General features: G+C 36.9%; 1 protein-coding gene across 4 annotated transcripts in view; it reads right to left on the bottom strand.

Annotated features, from left to right (window-relative positions):
* Window positions 1-1,126: 1,126 nt before the first annotated feature.
* Window positions 1,127-19,077, bottom strand: part of STRN (striatin) — a 108,046-nt gene continuing 90,095 nt past the window's right edge. For all 4 annotated transcript variants that reach the window (XM_082672866.1, XM_082672865.1, XM_082672864.1 and 1 more), the window contains 5 exons: window positions 15,731-15,898; window positions 13,938-14,078; window positions 5,707-5,814; window positions 4,528-4,614; window positions 1,127-4,440 (listed from right to left, as the gene is read on the bottom strand). In XM_082672866.1, coding sequence (XP_082528992.1) covers window positions 4,271-4,440; window positions 4,528-4,614; window positions 5,707-5,814; window positions 13,938-14,078; window positions 15,731-15,898 — 674 coding nt within the window. In that variant the 3' untranslated portion in view covers window positions 1,127-4,270. The remainder of the gene's footprint in view (window positions 4,441-4,527; window positions 4,615-5,706; window positions 5,815-13,937; window positions 14,079-15,730; window positions 15,899-19,077) is intronic.

Here is a 19,077-nt window from a genome sequence, read left to right on the forward strand (position 1 = left end):
TGAAAGCATCACACAGACATATACTAACCAGAGACTATCTCCAACTCACTATCAACATTGACGATAAATTTTAAGCAGTTCTTTCAAAAGAAAATCAAAATTAATTCTAAGCCTTTCAATCTGATTTGTGACATCTTTGTTCAATATAACTTAAATGACAAAGCCTGAGAAAAGCACCAACACAGATTTTTAAATTGCATCCAACCATTATTTTAGATGTCATAAAGATTTGCTTGAGTCAAAAATGGCAGCAATGACAAAGAGGTAGATATGAAAGATGCCATTTAAATACTATTCTTAGGTGGAATTTTAACTAGTTCAGGTGTTTAAAAATCATTAAAAATGATTTTTACTAGTTGAATCTTCATCACATAAGAATCATGACATGCTCTTGTGTAAAGGGGAAATATATGAAGTGCTAAAAAAGTGAGCCTTTAAAAATTACATTTACTTAGCCAACGTTCATGAGATCCCATAATTTTGGTGAATCAATAATTTCTCCTACTACCTGAACTTGACTTACAATGAAAGAAGAGCCATTTTCTTCTCTACTGAAATTTCTAGGAATTCACATTCAAAATTCTTGGAAAGTACTTATGGTGCTCAGAAGAGCACGAAGACAGCGCATGAAATGTCCCCTGAAGTCCTAGAAGTTGAACAGATACATTAAAAAGACATTGATGGTCACAAATCAGGACCTTCACAGATTGGCAAACACTCACACACACACACACACACACACACACACACTCTCTCTCTCTCTCTCTCTCTCATACCCCTTCCCCCACAAAGAAACTCAATCCTCATCCTCACTGTAAGGCTGCATTTGTATTTTTTTTTTTTTAAAGGCACCTCTCTTTCTCTAGCTATTGCCTTCTTGATGATATCTGTTTTGTCAAAAATCCTGAATGTTCAATGGAAATAGTTCAGTACTGAGAATGGAATACTTTTCAATTCACATTTGAATAGTCAGGTTTTCTTACATTCAGATTTTAATAAACTAGAATGACAGTCTTTAAAACAAGCATGCTAGCCTATAATGAATATAGTATATACAGTAATTTAAACATTTAGAACTATATATTATACTGCAAAAGCAAACAGCACAACACTCATCATACTCGTCATTACCTGCTGTGTACACTACCTCCAAAAATGAACATACAAAACAGTAAAATGCACCTATGGTTTTATATATATATATATATATATATATAGTCTATATATATTATATATATTCCTACAATATATATAATATATATTTATAAAATATACATACATTTTAGACATTTTCAAATAAATCTTCATCATTATCTCCCAAAGAAATTTATAGCAAGAATACTGAAGGAATGAAAGTCAGATAAACAAAAAATTTCTCACAAAGTTCGTTATCAGTGATGCAGCTCAATTCCCCCCTTTTAGTCATAACTAAAATGATTATAAAAGCTAAATACTTTGCATAACTAATTATCTGTTTAATGGCAAAAATTGGTAAACTTGTTCAATAGAAAAATACTGAAGGTCATTATATCACTTATGTTAAATACCTGTCTATGGTTCAAGTAGCAAATGAGCTCCATATGACAGCTGAGTTTTGAGAAGGGTGCTGCAAGCTCCCAGAGATGTATCCATAGCATGTGAAGATAAGGCAGGGACCCACATCTCCTGCTGATTTCCATACTATTCCAATACATTTCATACAAAATATTTACAAATGAAGCACTATGACAGCATTTCAGTGACTGTTCAAATCTGGAATTTGTTCATTTTGTCAATTTTCATTGAATTTTTGATAAACTGAGGGAAAATTCAGACACATATATATGCTTCTATCTGGTTGGAAGACAGCTTTGCCTCATTTCTACACTGAGATCATAACAGTGCTAGTGGAGAAGAATCTCTGTTTTGGGTACAATCTCCAAGAGCACAGCACTGGCTTTCTAAGGAACTTTCAACAGTTCCATCATTTGCACTACGGTCTACATATCTCATGGTTGTTTTCTACTTACTAACAGAAAAATGCATTTCAACCATGCGGCATAAAACGCAGGTGAAGAGAGTGGCTTGGTTTTGAGAATTCCAGTGACAGAAGGAAAGCAGGCACTGCGGACCTTGGAAAGTAATTAAAGCAATAATTGGTAGAACAATAGCCTGTAGTCATCCATCACAAATCTGCCAATTAAGAGCACCTGACTGGAATTTTCCAGTATCCTTCTACAAATGTTAGGTCAGCAACATCATTTATTTACTTTGTGAACAATCAAAAGAGGAATTCGCCAAACACAATGTGGAATTCTATACCTGCATGGGAATATAAACATTTAACTGGTAGCTCATATCCAGGTCAAATCATTTGAATACACAAAGGAGTCCCTTGAGCCCACTGTGAACCAAAGCACAGATGAAATGACAAGGTAGCTGTGTCAAAATATTAAAGCATATCTGTATATCAATTAGGCAAATTTAACACAGGTCTTTAAAGAAAACTTGCCTGTATACTACAGAATTCCAGAGGCAGATAAGCAGAAATTTTAAAGAAAAGCTGTTGATTGACACTATCGTGATAATACTTCTTCAGGGAGTAGTAGATGTACATATTATCAGAAGTGCCATTGTTATGCTAATGGAATACATGGGCATAGGAATGTAGGAATTATATTAAAAGGTTAAATATTTATGGATATGGACTTTTTTTAAGTCTGAGAGCCTATTAAAAATACATTTTGCTGAAAATTTGGGTATTAGTAACTTATTTCTAATTTCCAGATTGGTCTCTGACATTTTGGGCAAATAAGAAAGAGTGTGAGGAGAGGTGAGACAGTTGTAGGGATGAGGTCTATATACTGGGTCCAGACAGTGGGGTCATGGAAATCCCAAGAGTTGACCATATGTGGGTCATAGGTAAGGTGCGCTTAGGGAACCCTGGTCCTTCAAGAATCGTTTTCCCCAGAAACAGTATTGATTCACTGCCTACTAAAACATGCTGTGTATTCCAATTAGACACTGGAGGTGGGTAGGGAGAGGGAAAGAAAGAAAGAACGCTTTAACCAATATTATACACCAAACTATTCCATCCAGATTTCCAAGAGGTTCTTCTTCTTGGAGATATTAATAAGGGAATTCCTGGGGCAAAAAACATTTGCTTTATTTAGTACTTCTGCAAAAGCAGCTGCCTGAGGTTAACCATATCCTTTGGACTATTAAAACATAATAATTATTAACTATTTTTGGTAGGTGTCAGATAATTTGAATGTAAGAGACAAAGAAGAAACAGTAGAGATCATCTGAAGCATGGTTATGTGGGTTTTGATAAATAAGTACTTGCAAATAACTTGCAGCTTTTCAACCACTGAAAGGTAAGATTTCATTGATAGGAAATAATCACTCTGGTACTATAAACATCACATGAATAAAATGAATTTTAAAATTAACAGAAATTATTATAAAGATATGACCTGCTTGCCATTAAAAATAAACAGAATCTTAAACCTGAATAAGTTAAATCTTTTAGTAAAAGCAGACTCTATCAACTATTCTTCATAATGGTGAGTGTTTTTGACAGCTAAACTTTAGAATGGTACCAAATCTATTTTCAAAAATGTAATACAATATAGAAATCTGCTTAAAAACTAAATATTTGTTTAGCATTTCTGAATAATAATATATTTAACATGTTATTGCATTTCTTTTTTTCCCTCTAATAGGTAAAATGTTTTCCCAGGTGCTTCATGAGAACAGTTGAAAGGAGAGCTAAATTAAAAATGCATTTTAACACTGCCTGGTCATTATGCACATAGGGGTTAGTACAGCAGATATGATAAAGATTACTGTTTTGACTACCTAATATGTTTAACAAGATTTCTCAGGGGAGAACTAGGTCTAAATTTCCACTCTTCCTCTACTCATTCCCAGCCATCAACCTTTTTAATTATCCCTTATAATGTGCCCTATTTACTCAATAGGGGCAAGCTAAACCTATGTTCTTCGCTCAGGCCTGCCTAGCGAATTAGAACAACCTCAGAAATAAAAGCTCCTATTTTGGGAAAAATTTTAAAGTTTTCAGGCTCACAGATTCAGCTGAGCTTGCAGCAACCTGAACAAACCTTAGTTTTAGAAAACGAATTGCAAAACTATACTTTAACAAATGTTCTCTGTGCTCCTTCAGCAGAACAAAAGGGCTGGATGGGTTGACTCTTGCCCCGGTCTTCTGTATCTCTTTTGTGCAGTTGATTATTTATAAAGAGCTAGAAGGTGAAGATGATGCATTGTGTCATACAAAGACTTTAGCCAGTGCATCAGCCCCAGCACTGGCTATATAGCATTTGGATGGGTGGAAAGCTACATCATGAATTGATTCTTCAAACTTTTTCCGATGAGCTGTGAACTCTTGGATACACGTCTTACTTTCTAGGTTCCATAAACGTATTGAACAGTCATGACCTATATCAAAAGAAAAGAAATTAAGAGAAAAATTACATTAAATATAAAAATGGTAAGAATAAATAAATAATCCATAGTTGTACTTACTGCCAGACATTAAGTACAGGCCATTTGGATCAACTGCTAAACTTGTAACAGCTTCTAGGTGGGCTACCATCGAGTGGATCAGTTTGCCTTTGGAAAAAGAGATTGTTACTCTTTAGTAATAGTTTACCTTATCCTGAATACAAGCCAGCTACCTCGCTGTACTGGCTTCGCCAGTCACCCCTCTCTGTGTAGTCTCTACATCAATAGCTTTTCCAACTGCGAAAACAACACATGTCTCCCTCCCTGCTCTGGCCATGATGATAATGAGAAACAAAAGCTCAAATTTCAGATTATATTTTTGTCTTTCACAAATTGGAAGTCATTAATTTGTACACAGATATTCCTTTAAGCCATGTTCATTAACTAAAACTCAGACATTATTCACCACTGACTTTGCATCCTTTAGCTACAGGCAAATTATCTGTTTTGTGGAAGCAGAAGAAAATACTGAGACAAAGACAAAGTAACAGAGAGAAAACCTGGCCACAATTTTGGTGGAAACAGTACATAGAAAGAGATTAGAAATGTTAAATTATTCATCACTTGCAGCTAAGCAAAGTTAGCAGAAGTCAACACATTTACAAAGCCAGGAGCAGATACTCAGGTAAATATGGCTGCTAATACAGTGAGTTGTTCTCCCAACCAGCTCTTCATGCATTTCCTTTAGACTAGTGAAATATAAGCTAATAAAAATTGGGAAAGCCTCCATACCTCAGTGCAAATCAGTCAGGACCAAATAATCAGTATTATAATACAGAAAAAATTTAGTCCATGGAAAAACAAATAAAATAAATGAAATGACTCAGGGGTTTGCCATCTGTAATGATCATATGCCTCTACTTCCAGTAAATTTCTACTTTTCCACAATATATTCAAAACAAGAGATCATTTTATTGGTATCTGAATGAATTTTTCATTGTGTTCCTAGTAATAACCTTGGCTCTAGGGCCAAAATATAACACCTATTTACTATTAAATAAACCAAGATGATTCTATATGCTATCGTGAAGACTAGTTCTTAGCAGATTTAGATGGAGTAAAAAGAAACTGATCTGGGAGAGGATTTGTGTTTCAGTGCCTATTCGCTGACTATAAAGCCACTGACAGACACCAAAATTACAGCTGGGATTTTTTTTTTTTTTTTTGCTTTAACAATAATCAATTTAAATAAATTCTTACCTGTATTGTTATCATAGAATTTGATATGCCTGTCTTCATGAGCAGTGATGCTGATGGGAAGAGTGGGATGACTGATGACTCTATTTATTTGGCAGGAAGAGGTGGCTGCTAAAAAGAAAAAATTAAAGAGCAATACAAATTTGTCAAAGCTACTATTTCTTCACACAAAAAAGAACTGAATATTCACCTAAGAGATTGGAAAAGTAAATGATATGACTTTAACTTGTCTTTAGTTCATTTATTCTGCAATTGTGTTCATAATTGAGATGTTAGGAAATGAGAATCTCCTGAGCAACACTCTACTGACAAACCTAGAAGTACCTGGGAATTAGAATTTCCTTTTCCACCACCTGCTATCAATGGATGCCACCTAGAGCTTAGCCCAGAGCCACTGACATTTCTCATCCTACAGTGTTCTATGATACTTTTGCTACTTTAATAAAATTCCATCATTACTTCACATAGATAATTCCCAAACTTAAATCTCAGCTCATTCTAGATACAGAGCTCTTTATCACATGGTTATCATCTAAAGATAAACATGACAAAGAGAATTTTTAACTCTTTAATCTTCTCTTTCTCATAATAGAAATGGTCATTTAACAGTCTACCATGTTTGGAATCTGAAAATAGCATCCTAATAGTATTTTTTTGCACACTACTTAATTGTGTTCAAAGAGATCTTAATTATACACACAATGAGACAGGCAGGCCACATGTCATTAGGTTCATAACACAGTGAATGAACCAAGGTCCAGAAAACATCGGTGACTTCCCCAAAATCATGGTAACAAAGCTAGTACCTATTCTAATTTCTACCTCTATCCCAACTAGATGACTCATGCAAATCAGGCAACTGCCAAAATCGCTACCTAAACTATCACAAGTTCCTCCTGACAGCCTTTTATGAAGTGGAAATCAATTATTAAGAACTTAAGTTTAATTAGTGATTTTTGTTACAATACTTTTTACAAGAAAAAAAGGGAAAATCTACACAAAGATAACACTAATTTAAGATATGTCAAAGTTAAAAACTAATTATTATATCATGGTCTTGGGAGAAGGGATGTCCTTATAAAGTACATTATTGGGACAACTGGCAAATTTGAGTGTAAACAATAACAGCATGTGTCAATGTCAAATTTCCTGATTTTGATAATGTAATGTGCTGTCAGAGAATGTCCTTATTCATAGGAATTACATGCTAAAGGATCTAGGGGTATAGGTATATAATAGGTATATAACGTCTCTTAAATGGCTCAGAATTTTAAATTATACACAGAGAATGATAAAGTAAATGTGACAAATATGGCAAAATGTTAAAAACTGGTGAATCTGGGTGAAGGTTAACCAAGAATTCTTGTACTGTTTTTGAAACTCTTCTTTGAATAGGTATCATGAAGTTACACTCATAATAGAAAATACAGTGATGCATAGCTAAAAATAGCTCCAACATTAGTCTACTCTGTTGGATTTTCATGTGGTACCTAGAAATATGACATCTTAAAAGCTGAAGGTAGTCTTTTTCCAATGCTAATGGCAGGCGGCCACCCAGCCTGTTATCTAAGTGCACAACAAAAAGTCACTTGACCATGTGGAGTAAGCTCTGGGTCAGTTATATTCATTTTAAATGGTCCTAAACAAAGAGTTTAGATTAAAAATTCAGCCTATGGATATTTTTTCCTCCAGAGATAACACACCACTGACCAATATCTACTGTAAGGTCTAGCAGGAGAATAACAACAAAATACAAATACTTTAAGTAAAGTATCCGATATATTTTGGGAGAGAAGTTTCTGAGGATAGCTTCAATTACTTTGAGATCTAGAAAAGAAGCATGATAGAAATCAGGCAAAAGAAAATTCTTATTTAGTAATACTTTTTAAGGAAATTTCTCCAGGTGATGGTAAATCAGACAAGTAAAAGTAAGCAAAATACAAAGAACACTAGAAATAAACTGAAGGCCTACTAGCCATCATTCTAACAAAGAGTCTAAAAGAATCCTCCAAATATTTATATTCAGCTTATGATCTAAAAATAGTTTACCTTTCCAATGGGTTCACAAGTACCCAATTACCTGCTTCAACTACCTTTAACTTAATCATAGTCAAATCACCACTGCCATCAATAAGAAGAAAGGTAATTTATTCTGATTCTAACAACAAACATCTTTCATCCTTTTAAACTATATGAAATTCACTTTTACCTTAAAACATGTTTGGTCTGAACTTTAATTTAAAAAAACACCTGCTAAATTCCAGAATACAATAACATAGTCAAATATAAACAGCTAAGGGAGTCACAGTAGAAAGAAAGAAATTTGCTTTATATAACTCTAAAGTAATCAAACTGATAACTTAGGAAATGTCAGGACATATTATTATAACTCGAAATAGTTATCACTTATTCCAAGAATGCTGCCTTTGCTCAAAACGTTCTTGGCATTCTTCTTCAGAAAATGCTTCTAGTATCAGGCAAAAAGTCATATGACTTTACAGTTATACATTGTGAGGGAGAAATGGAATTGCCTAGTTTAGCTTATCCATCTCACTCACTGACTTGAGACCTTATTAATTTGTAGCAGTCATTAAAATCAACATTTACGTTGAGGATGTTCAAAGAATTGACCATACTCTCTGAAGGTAATTTGAAAAATGTTAACATCCTTCTTAATTTCATATTGGCTTTTTATTTTATTACAGTAGCTTTAGGTCATATATCTAAGCATGATTTTAAATTTACTAAGAGAGGGCGAAGTCAAGACGGCGTACTAGGAGGACGCGGAACTTGCATCTCCTCACAACTAGGGCACCTACCAGGCACTGGTGGGGGACCATGGACACCTAAGGGGACAGGAGGAACCCCCAGAGACCGGGTAGGATGTGGGGCGTGGTGGGGAGTGAAGGGGGCGGAGAAGTGGAGGCGGGACGGGACTGGCACCCCTGAGGGATGGATGGGGGAGGGGAAGGGAACCCATGCCGAAGGGAGAAATTGGGGAACCATTGGGGGGGCAGAGGATCTATACAGATTGCCAACAAACACATGAAAAGATGCTCGACATCACTAATCATTAGAGAAATGCAAATCAAAACTACAATGAGGTATCACCTCACACTGGTCAGAACGGCCATCATCAAAAAATCTACAGACAATAAATGCTGGAGAGGGTGTGCAGAAAAGGGAACCCTCTTGCACTGTTGGTGGGAATGTAAATCGATACAGCCACTATGGAGAACAGTATGGAGGTTCCTTAAAAAACTAAAAATAGAACTACCATACAACCCAGCAATCCCACTACTGGGCATATACCCTGAGAAAACCATAACTCAAAAAGTGTCAGGTACCACAATGTTTACTGCAGCTCTATTTACAATAGCCAAGACATGGAAGCAACCTAAGTGTCCATCAACAGGTGAATGGAAGAAGAAGATGTGGCACATATATACAATGGAATATTACTCAGCCATAAAAAGAAACGAAATTGAGTTATTTGTAGTGAGGTGGATGGACCTAGAGTCTGTCATACAGAGTGAAGTAAGTCAGAAAGAGAAAAACAAATACTGTATGCTAACACATATGTATGGATTCTTAAAAAAAAACTGGTCATGAAGAACCTAGGGGCAGGACAGGAATAAAGACGCAGACCTACTAGAGAATGGACTTGACGACACGGGGAGGGGGAAGGGTAAGCTGGGACAAAGTGAGAGAGTGGCATGGACATATATACACTACCAAACATAAAATAGATAGCTAGTGGGAAGCAGCCGCATAGCACAGGGAGATCAGCTCGGTGCTTTGTGACCACCTGGTGGGGGGGATAGGGAGGGTGGAAGGGAGACACAAGAGGGAGGGGATATGGGGATGTATGTATACATATAGCTGATTCACTTTTCAATACAGCAGAATCTAACACACCATTGTAAAGCAATTATACTCTAATAAAGATGTTAAAAAAATAAAAAATACAAAAAAGAAGTTCATAGTCACTGAAAAAAAAAAAACTTTATACAGATAATATTCCTCTGGGCTCAGCCCATACTACTGCATTTCCTGTTGCCATGACATCAGTGGTCACTATTACAATCCCCAGGATTCTGTGTAGTGGAGGGGGTGGGGAGAGGGAGAGAGAGAAAGCCAGAGAGGACAGTAGTTTTTCTTTCTATTTCCCTTCCTTTTCCAATTCTTTCTTTCTTTTATCTCAAAGAAACACCAAAAGAAAAGTGCAAGCCAAACAGGCAAGGGAGGCAGGGGAAACTTTTGCCTTTTGTCAATATGTTGGCTAAGGATGCACCAGGCTCCTTGAAGATGTGCCCTGAGTCAAGCTATCTGGACCGGACACTCTTGGTTGCCTAAGCAGAGCACCTGCTTCCCTGCTTCCTCCTTTATAACACAACCCAACTTGGTAAATGGAATAAATGTAGCCAGAGGGCTCAAAGGAAGCTGGTCTATCCCCAGCTCCTGGGGAGGATCCCAATTCCAAGTCTATGCCAAGGATGGTTTTATATGTGTGTGTGTGTGTGGGGGGGGTGTGTGTGTGGTGTGTGTGTGGTGTGTGTGTGTGTGGTGTGTGTGTGTGGTGTGTGTGTGGGGTGTGTGTGTGTGTGTGTGTGTGTGTGTGTGTGTGTGTGTGTGTGTAGTCCCCCTTGCTGGTGACTGCTTCAGGACCGCAGGCTTGAGCCCATCATCCCAGGGCTCTCTCCAGTTCATCGTGACTATTCAAGGGTGGGCTGTGTCCCAAGATGTATCAGACAGACAGGAAGGAAAAACTTTAATTGTATGTTTTTCAGGGTGAGGTCGCCTCTCTTGTTGGAAATGAACAAGGGAGCAGGTTGTTCCAGGTATGCTGGCAGCCATGTTGTGACCACGGGGCAAGTTAGGCTGAGGAAAAAGCCAGCACATAAAGGAGGAAGGCAGCCAGATGAATCAGAGAAATGGAGCTGGAGCTCTGATTGTTTTGTGTCTAGAGGTCGGTGCTTTGCGATGACCTAGAGGGGTGGGATAGGGAGGATGGGAGGGAGGCTCAAGAGGGAGGGGATATGAGGACGCGTGTATGCATATGGCTGATTCACTTTGTTGTGCAACAGAAACTAACACGGTATTGTGAAGCAATTATACTCCAATAAAAATTAAAAAAAAGTATTTAGACATTTTAAAAAAATAAAAAAATAAAAATAAAATAAGCTACAAGGATATATTGTACAACATGAGGAATACAGCCAATATTTTATAATAACTATAAATGGAGTATATATAACCTTTAAAAATTGTGAATGACAATACTGTACACCTATAACATATAATATTGCACAGCAACTATTCTTTAAAAAAGTAAAATTATGAGAAATGAAAAACAGATTTATTTTATACAGGCCTATCTCATTTTATTGTGCTTTGCAAATATTGTGTTGTTTTAAAAATTGAAGGTCTGTGGCAACCCTGTATTTAGCAAGTCTATTGGTTCCATTTTTTCAATAGAATTTGTTCACTTCGTGTCTATGTCACAGTTTGGTGATTCTTGCAATATTTCAAACTTTTTCATTATTAATATTTGTTATGGTGATCTGTGGTCCCCGATCTTTGATATTACTAATGTATTTGTTTTAGGGTGCCATGAAGTGCACACATATAAGACGGTGAACTTGATAAATGTCGTGTGTGTTCTGACTGCTCCACCGACCAGCTGTAACCCCATCTCTCTCCTTCTCCTTGGGCCTTCCTAGTCTCTGAGGCACAACAATATTGAAATTAGGCCAATCAGTAACCCTACAATGACCAAGTGCTCAAATGAAAGGAAGATTTGCACACTTCTCACTTTAAATTAAAAGCCAGGAATGGTTAAGCTTAGCGAGGAAGGCATGTGGAAAGGACAAGCCAAAAGCTAGGCCTCTTGCTCCAGTCAGCCAAAAGTTGTGAATGCAAAGAAAAAGTTCTTGAAGGAAACTGAAGGTGCTATTCCAGTGAACACATGAATGATAAGAAAGCAAAACAGTATGGAGAAAGTCTTAGGGGGCTAGATAGAAAATCAAACCAGCCACAACATTCCCTTAAGCCAGAGCCTAATCCAGAGCAAGGTCCTAACTCTCTTCAATTCTATGAAGGCTGAGAGAGGTTATGAAGCTGCAGAAGAAAAGTCTGAAGCTAGCAGAGGTTGGTTCATGAGATTTAAGGGAAGAAGTACTGTCTCTGTAACATCAAAGTGCAAAGTGAAGCAGCAAGTGCTGATATAGAAGCTGCAGCAAGTTACTTAGAAGATCCAGCTAAGATAATGAATGTAGGTGGCTACACTAAACAACAGATTTTCAATGTAGATGAAACAGCCTTCTATTGGAAGAAGATGCCACCTAGGACTTTCATAGCTAGAGGGAAGTCATGCCTGGCTTCAAAGCTTCAAAGAACAGGCTGACTCTCTTGTTAGGTGCTAATGCAGCTGGTGACCTGAAGGTGAAGCCAATGTTCGTTTACCATTCTGAAGATCCTATGGCCCTTAAGAATTATGCTAAATCTACTCTGCCTGTGCTTTATAAAGGGAAAAACAAAGCCTGGATGACAGCATATCTGTTTACTACATGGTTTACTGAATATTATAAGCCCACTCTTGAGACCTACTGCTCAGAAAAAAAGATTCCTTTCAAAATATTACTGTTCACTGACAATGCGCCCGGTCACCCAAGAGCTCTAATGAAGATGTACAATGAGATTCATGTTTTGTTCGTGCCTGCTAACACAACCTCCATTCCACAGCCCATGGATCAAGGAGTAATTTCGACTTTCAAGTCTTATTATTTAAGAAATACATTTCATAAGGCTACAGCTGCCATAGCTAGTAATTTCTCTGATGGATCTGGGCAAAGCCAATTGAAAATCTTCTGGAAAGGATTTACCATTCCAGATGCCATTAAGAACATTTGTGGGGCTTCCCTGGTGGCGCAGTGGTTGAGAGTCCGCCTGCCGATGCAGGGGACGCGGGTTCGTGCCCCAGTCTGGGAGGGTCCCGCATGCCGCAGAGCGGCTGGGCCCGTGAGCCGTGGCCGCTGGGCCTGCGCTCTGCAACGGGAGAGGCCACAACAGTGAGAGGCCCACGTACCCCCCCAAAAAAAAAAAAAAAAAAGAACATTTGTGATTCATGGGAAGAGGTCAAAATGTCAACATGAACAGGAGTATGGAATAGGTTAGTTCCAACCCTCATGGATGACTTTGAGGGGTTCAAGACTTCAGTGAAGGAAGTAACTTCAGGTGTGGAGGAAATAGCATGAGAACTAGAATTAGAAGTGGAGCCTGAAGATGTGACTGAATTGCTGCAATCTCATGATAAAACTTGAATGGATGAGGAATTGCTTCTTATGAATGAGCAAAGAAAGTGGTTTCTTGAGATAGAATCTACTCCTGGTGAGGCTGCTGTGAAGATTGTTGAAATGACAACAAAGGATTACATAATTACAAAAATCCTGTTGATCAAACAGCGGCAGGGTTTGAGAGGATTGATTCCCATTTCAAGAGAAGTTCTACTGTGGGTAGAATGCTATCAAACATCAACGCATGCTACAGAGAAGTTGTTCGTGAAAGGAAGAGTCAGTCAATGCGGCAAGCTTCACTGCTGTCTTATTTTAAGAAATTACCACAGTCACCCAACCTTCAGCAACCACCCGCTGATCAGTCAGCAGCCATCAACATCATGGCGAGACCCTCCCCCAGCAAAAAGATTATGACTCACTGAAGGCTCAGATGGTGGTTAGCATTTTTCAGCAATAAAGTACTTTTAAATTAAGATATGTACACACTTAACAGTCTGTACTATAGACTAAACATAACTCTTATATGCACTGGGAAAGCAAAAACTTCATGTGACTCACTCTGTTGCAATATGTGCTTTATTTCGAAGGTCTGAAACTGAACCCGCAAAAACTCCAAGATATGCCTGTATTCAGAATAAATATTATTGTCTTCAAATAGAATTGAAAACTAAGCATTTGGTATAAAATTAAACTTGACTTCTCTTTAGAATAGCTCAAATGCTACTTCAAACAGTATAGTTATACATGTGAATAAACTTAACCTAAAGACTTAAAATCAACTGTAAATCATTATATCCTTCTAATAACTGTGTTATATGATTTTGAGGCAGAACACTTTATAATGACAAGTGTTTTTCATAGTTGACTCTAGTAGTTATAATTCTGATAACGTTTAAAAAATTGATCCAAACACAGACTACTTAAAATTGGTATACATACTTGAATCTAGGTTGGATTCTAAAGTGAGAATGCGTTGTTGTGTTTCCATGTTAAAGATGCTTGTGTATCCTTTGCTGAATGATGCTACCATATGGCTCGGGTCACTGCTCACTAGATCCACAGAGGCAGGGATTCCCAATTCTAAGAGTCAGAACATATTCGAAGAGAATGGCAGTTAGAGGGTCTACTTCACAATGTGCTTAGAATATAGCAAAACAAACGGTGGTATAAGAAGTAAATAAGGCTCAACATTAGAATAAGAATTAGCTCATAGTCATTCAGTGCAGATTGTTTCTTTCATTACTCTTAGTCCTAGTCTATTTTATCATCCTTACTTGTTTACCACATCTTCTACCACTCACAGCTACTGTATTCATTGAATCCAAGCCTTTATTTAGAAATAAATGGAAAATATATGGACTACAAGTTTTTCTGCTTCCACCTCAAATCAACCTGGGGTTTAGAGGGGCATCACAGGAATTCTTCATTTTAAAAGCCCATCTCTCAATAGGAATTCTAACTCTCTAAAAGTATGGAATTTAAGAAGTAAAAACTCAAATTGTTATTTATTGGTAGAGTTATGCAAATATCAAATGCAGGCAACTCATCAAAACCTAGGCACAAGTTATGGCAGCTCAAGAATAAAGAAGGTATTTTTATTTATCATCTAGAATAGGGTAAAGCTTGGAACTTATTTATAAACATAAAAAAATATAATTCTATGTATATGTGAATATAATCTGATTTTTAAAATCTGGTTCAAAATCTAAATAAGCTAACAGTTCAAAAATGTGTATCTTCCAGAAGGTATATTAATGGCCAATGAGCACACAAAAAAGGTGCTCAGAATAATTAGCCACCAAGGAAATACAAATTAAAATCACAATGAAATACTGCTACACACCCACCAAAATGGCTAAAATTAAATATATCCTCAACACCAAATGTTTGTAATTAAGGATGTAGAGCAACTGGAATTCTCACACGGTGCAGTCAGTGGTGTAACATGGAACAACTACTTTCAAAGAAAGTCTGGCAATTTCACATAAAGTTAAAACACACAATTCTAATTCTAAAGCCCAGAAATTCTATTTCCAGGTCTTTACCTGCCTGTGATTAAAAAAAAAAAAAAAAAAATTCACAGCAGCTTTGTTCATAATAGGAAAAAATGGAAACAACCCAAATGTTCATGAAGAGTTAAATGATAAACACAGTGGTTTAAGGAAATACTTACTACTAAACAATAAAAATAAATTATTAATGCTTATTACCACATGGATGAATCACAAGAACACGTGAGAGTAAACGTCAGATACAAAAAGAGTGCACATTGTATGATTTCATTTATGTGAAGTTTTAGAATAGACAAAACTAATTCATAATGAAAGAAATCACAACAGTGGGTACCGCTGGTTAGGAATGGGGAAGGTGGATGACTGGGAAGAACACAAAGAAACTTTAGGGGCAGTGAAGGAAATGTTCTATCTTGATAGGTGCAAGAGTTTTATGTATTTGTCAAACTCATGAAAATGTACCCTTGATATCTTTTTACTGTACAGAAATCATATCTCAATTTTTAAAAATTCAAAAAAGGCATGCTATTTCACCAAATAGTATGCTTTTTAAACTTATACATACTAAGTTGGAAATTCAAGCAAATATATTTTTACTGCTTAAAAACAACCTTCAAATTAAATTTAAACAGTAAGAGTTTGTAGAATCATTTATTTATTTGTTCTTTTTAGAATAATTTTATAAAACACTGAGTAAAATAACGGAAAAAAAGTATGTACCTTGATTATCATTAAATACACTCAGGGCTGGAGCAGCCTCGGTTGTATTCCATAAACGGAGAGTGCCATCTGCTGAACAGGACAACAAACGCTGGTGCACTGCGCTGTAAGCCAAACCCCAGACTGCATCGGTGTGGCCTAGGAGAGGGCCTCTTAAAACAGAAGGATCTGTAAGAACAGCAAGAATGCAGGGAAAAAAGCACAAATCATAAAGGTACTTAGATTCCAAAGGAAAGTAAAATATACAAAACAAAAAGTATAAAATACACCTCCTAGTTTCTATTTTTCTTCTGAAATGTGGCAAAAACAGGCTTGGAAACATGCAAATGTAGGGTTTGAAATGTCTAAATTAAAATTTTAAAGTACATATATTTCTCCTTAAAAAAATTACATATTTCCTTCTCCCTCCCTTTTTTCTTTCCATTTGTCTTGATTTTTTTTAAAAAGCATGTTAACATACACCATTTGAATTTAATCTACTTTCAGAGAAACCACAACTCACATTCCCTGAGGAAGTGAACGGAGACCCTTTCCCTCCTCTGATGTCCTTCAGCACTTTGGATACACTCTTTAGGCCATTTGTGCTATGAATGGCAGTCATTCTTGGGAGCAACAGGCCTCTGTCATCATTAATGGACATGAACTGAGACCTACAGGAATCCCCAAATGCTCAAACAGCAAGATGTGACACATGAATGATGTGCATGTGGGGGGGGGGGCAAGGAGAAGGCAGGGGAGGGGGTTTGCTTAGCACTGTTTCCTGATAAAAGCCAACTTGGAAATTTTACTTGTTAACCCTCACAATGAGTCTATGAAGTGGTACTTTCAAGATGGATCACAGATGTTAGATTTAAAATGTCAATGGTGTTATCTGACCTATATCCTCTCTTAGTCATACCATAAAATATTTATTGAAGATAAACTATGTATTAGGCACTATGCTAGATGCAGGGGCCATGCAGATGATTAAGACACAGTACCATCCTTGTCTTCAAAAGACAATGTGGTAAGTACAATAATAGTGACAGATACCAGTTACCATGGAGAGTGACTGGGATGAATGAAAGCTTCTTGGAGAGAATGACACCTAGAGTACAGATGTTGGCCAGTCAAAGGACAGAGGGAAGGCATTGCTGGCAAAGGAGGCAGCTCCTACAAAATCACAGAAGGAAAAATAGCATGCTATGTGGGGAAATTTATAAGAAAGTCAGTATTACTGGACTGTGAAATTTGAGGCAAGAAGCGGAAGAGATGAGAGTGGCTAGTTTATGGTGGGATTTCTATGACATATTAAAGAAATTATCCTAAAAGCAATAGGGAACCACTGAAGGGTTTCCCAGGAGAAGCAGGGTGAAGTAAGTATTTAATAAGGTAACTTTGATTATAGTGTAGAAGACAGATTGGAAAGAATCAAGATGAAGGCAAGGGGACTGTTTCAGAAGACTGGGAGAGTGAAGGTGAAGACCCAGACGAGGACAGTGATAAAAGGGGCAGAGCAGGAGTAAATTCAAGAAATATTCAGGGGGAGGTAATTAATAAGGTATAGATAGTAAAACGGTACAAGGAATCAAGGATAACTCTTAGGTTTCTAGTTTGGATAATTCTGGTAGTGCCACCAACTGATAAGAATACATGGAAAGGGAATTCCTTGGCAGTCCAGTGGTTAGGACTTGGCATTCTCACTTCGATCCCTGGTCGGGGAACTAAGATCCCGCAAGCCACGTGATGCCACCCCTGCCCTCCCAAAAAAAATATATATATATGGAAGAAGAAACAGTGCTTGTAGGGATTTATGTACAATGAGACAGCCACTTTGAGATGTTCTGTAGGTAGTCTGAAGCCTAAAGAAGAGATTTATGAGTCAATAGCATATAAAACCACAAAGTGGATTCAATCTACCAAAGAAGATGTGTGCAATGCAAAGAATGAGTTAGGGTCTGGCCTTGATAAATGTTAATATTTAAGGTGAGAAAAATAAAAGGAGTTTATGATGGACAGGGAATAGAAACTGTCATAGAGTTAAGTGTCAAAAAAGCCAATACTGAACAGATTTCAAAAAGGACGGAGTGGTCCACAGTTTCAGATAGTCAGTATATCCAGTAAAATAAGGACTGTAAAATACCCCTTGGATCAGCCAAATTAGGTAGATACTGATATCTTGTTATATTTAAGTGGAACAGCCAGAAGATAGAATGCAGAGGGATCATACACAGGGAAAGGACATGGAATTAGTAACTAGTAATTGTGATTCCTAGACGATATCACCAAAGAGACACAGGAATGAAAGAAATGAAGGAAAGAGAGACTAAACAAAAGCCAGAGAGGGAAATGGAGTCAGAAAAGGCTTCCCCTTGCCCAGGATGGGAGACACTTGAATTTACTTACATGCTGAGGGGATGGAAAGAGAACAAAGAGGGTAAAGCTTCAGATGAGGGCAAGAGAGAGCAAAAGAGAAAGAGTCAGCCAGAAACAGAGAAGAAGAATGATATTAGAGTGAAGTCTCAAAGGAAACAAGAGAATGAGGTCAAGAGCAAAGGGGAAGGGCTGGCTTGGGACAGAATGAGGTCAACCGATATCTGGTACAGGGATAAAGTAAGTAAGGAAAAGCATGAAACAGATAAATCTGTAAGAGAATTGTGGAGGGAGAGGGGGTGTTAACCTTCACAAAATATATGTTAAATGCTTATTAAATAAATGTGAGAAGAAACTTTTAGTTACTGAATTTCTTATCTTTACTTAGGTTTATTAGTAAAATTAATTAAATGATAACAAAAATAAAATATGGTTTTATGACATATTTGACACTTCATACCATTCTAGAATTTAAGGAGAATTTTAAGAGGAAACCAAAATAGTTCCTAAACAGTTTTTGCAAGGGAATTTACGATAATATCTAGTGACAGATTATAATACAGTTTTTTGTTTCACGGTGCTGTTCCCAAATCTAAAGGGCACTTCTTAATTTTTTAAAGCCTTTTAAATATTTTGGTGCCATACACTTTAAAAATCATTAGCCTCTATACCCTCCAATAATTGATCAAGAAGACGATGCCATCATTCATTTTCCTTCAAAGTTATTTGTCAAGAATGGTGACAAAATATGATTACAGATTAGTAATAATGTATCAAGTATTGTACAGATGCCTACAATGAAGAAAACAATTGTCAATCAAGCCAGCATTTCCAATCAGTAAGACTTCTGGGGGTGGGAACTGTTTTCTTGGGAAAAATACATTCTTTTGTCTTTTCTTTTAGCATTATGTATAGCAAATTGATTCCCAAATACAGGAGTCCTTTTTAACAAAATAAATACATGGTTCCCTTTCACCAACTTATTTTCAAAAACA

This window comes from Grampus griseus (assembly GCF_964374135.1).
Source record: "Grampus griseus genome assembly, chromosome: 15".
NCBI lineage: Eukaryota > Metazoa > Chordata > Mammalia > Artiodactyla > Delphinidae > Grampus > Grampus griseus.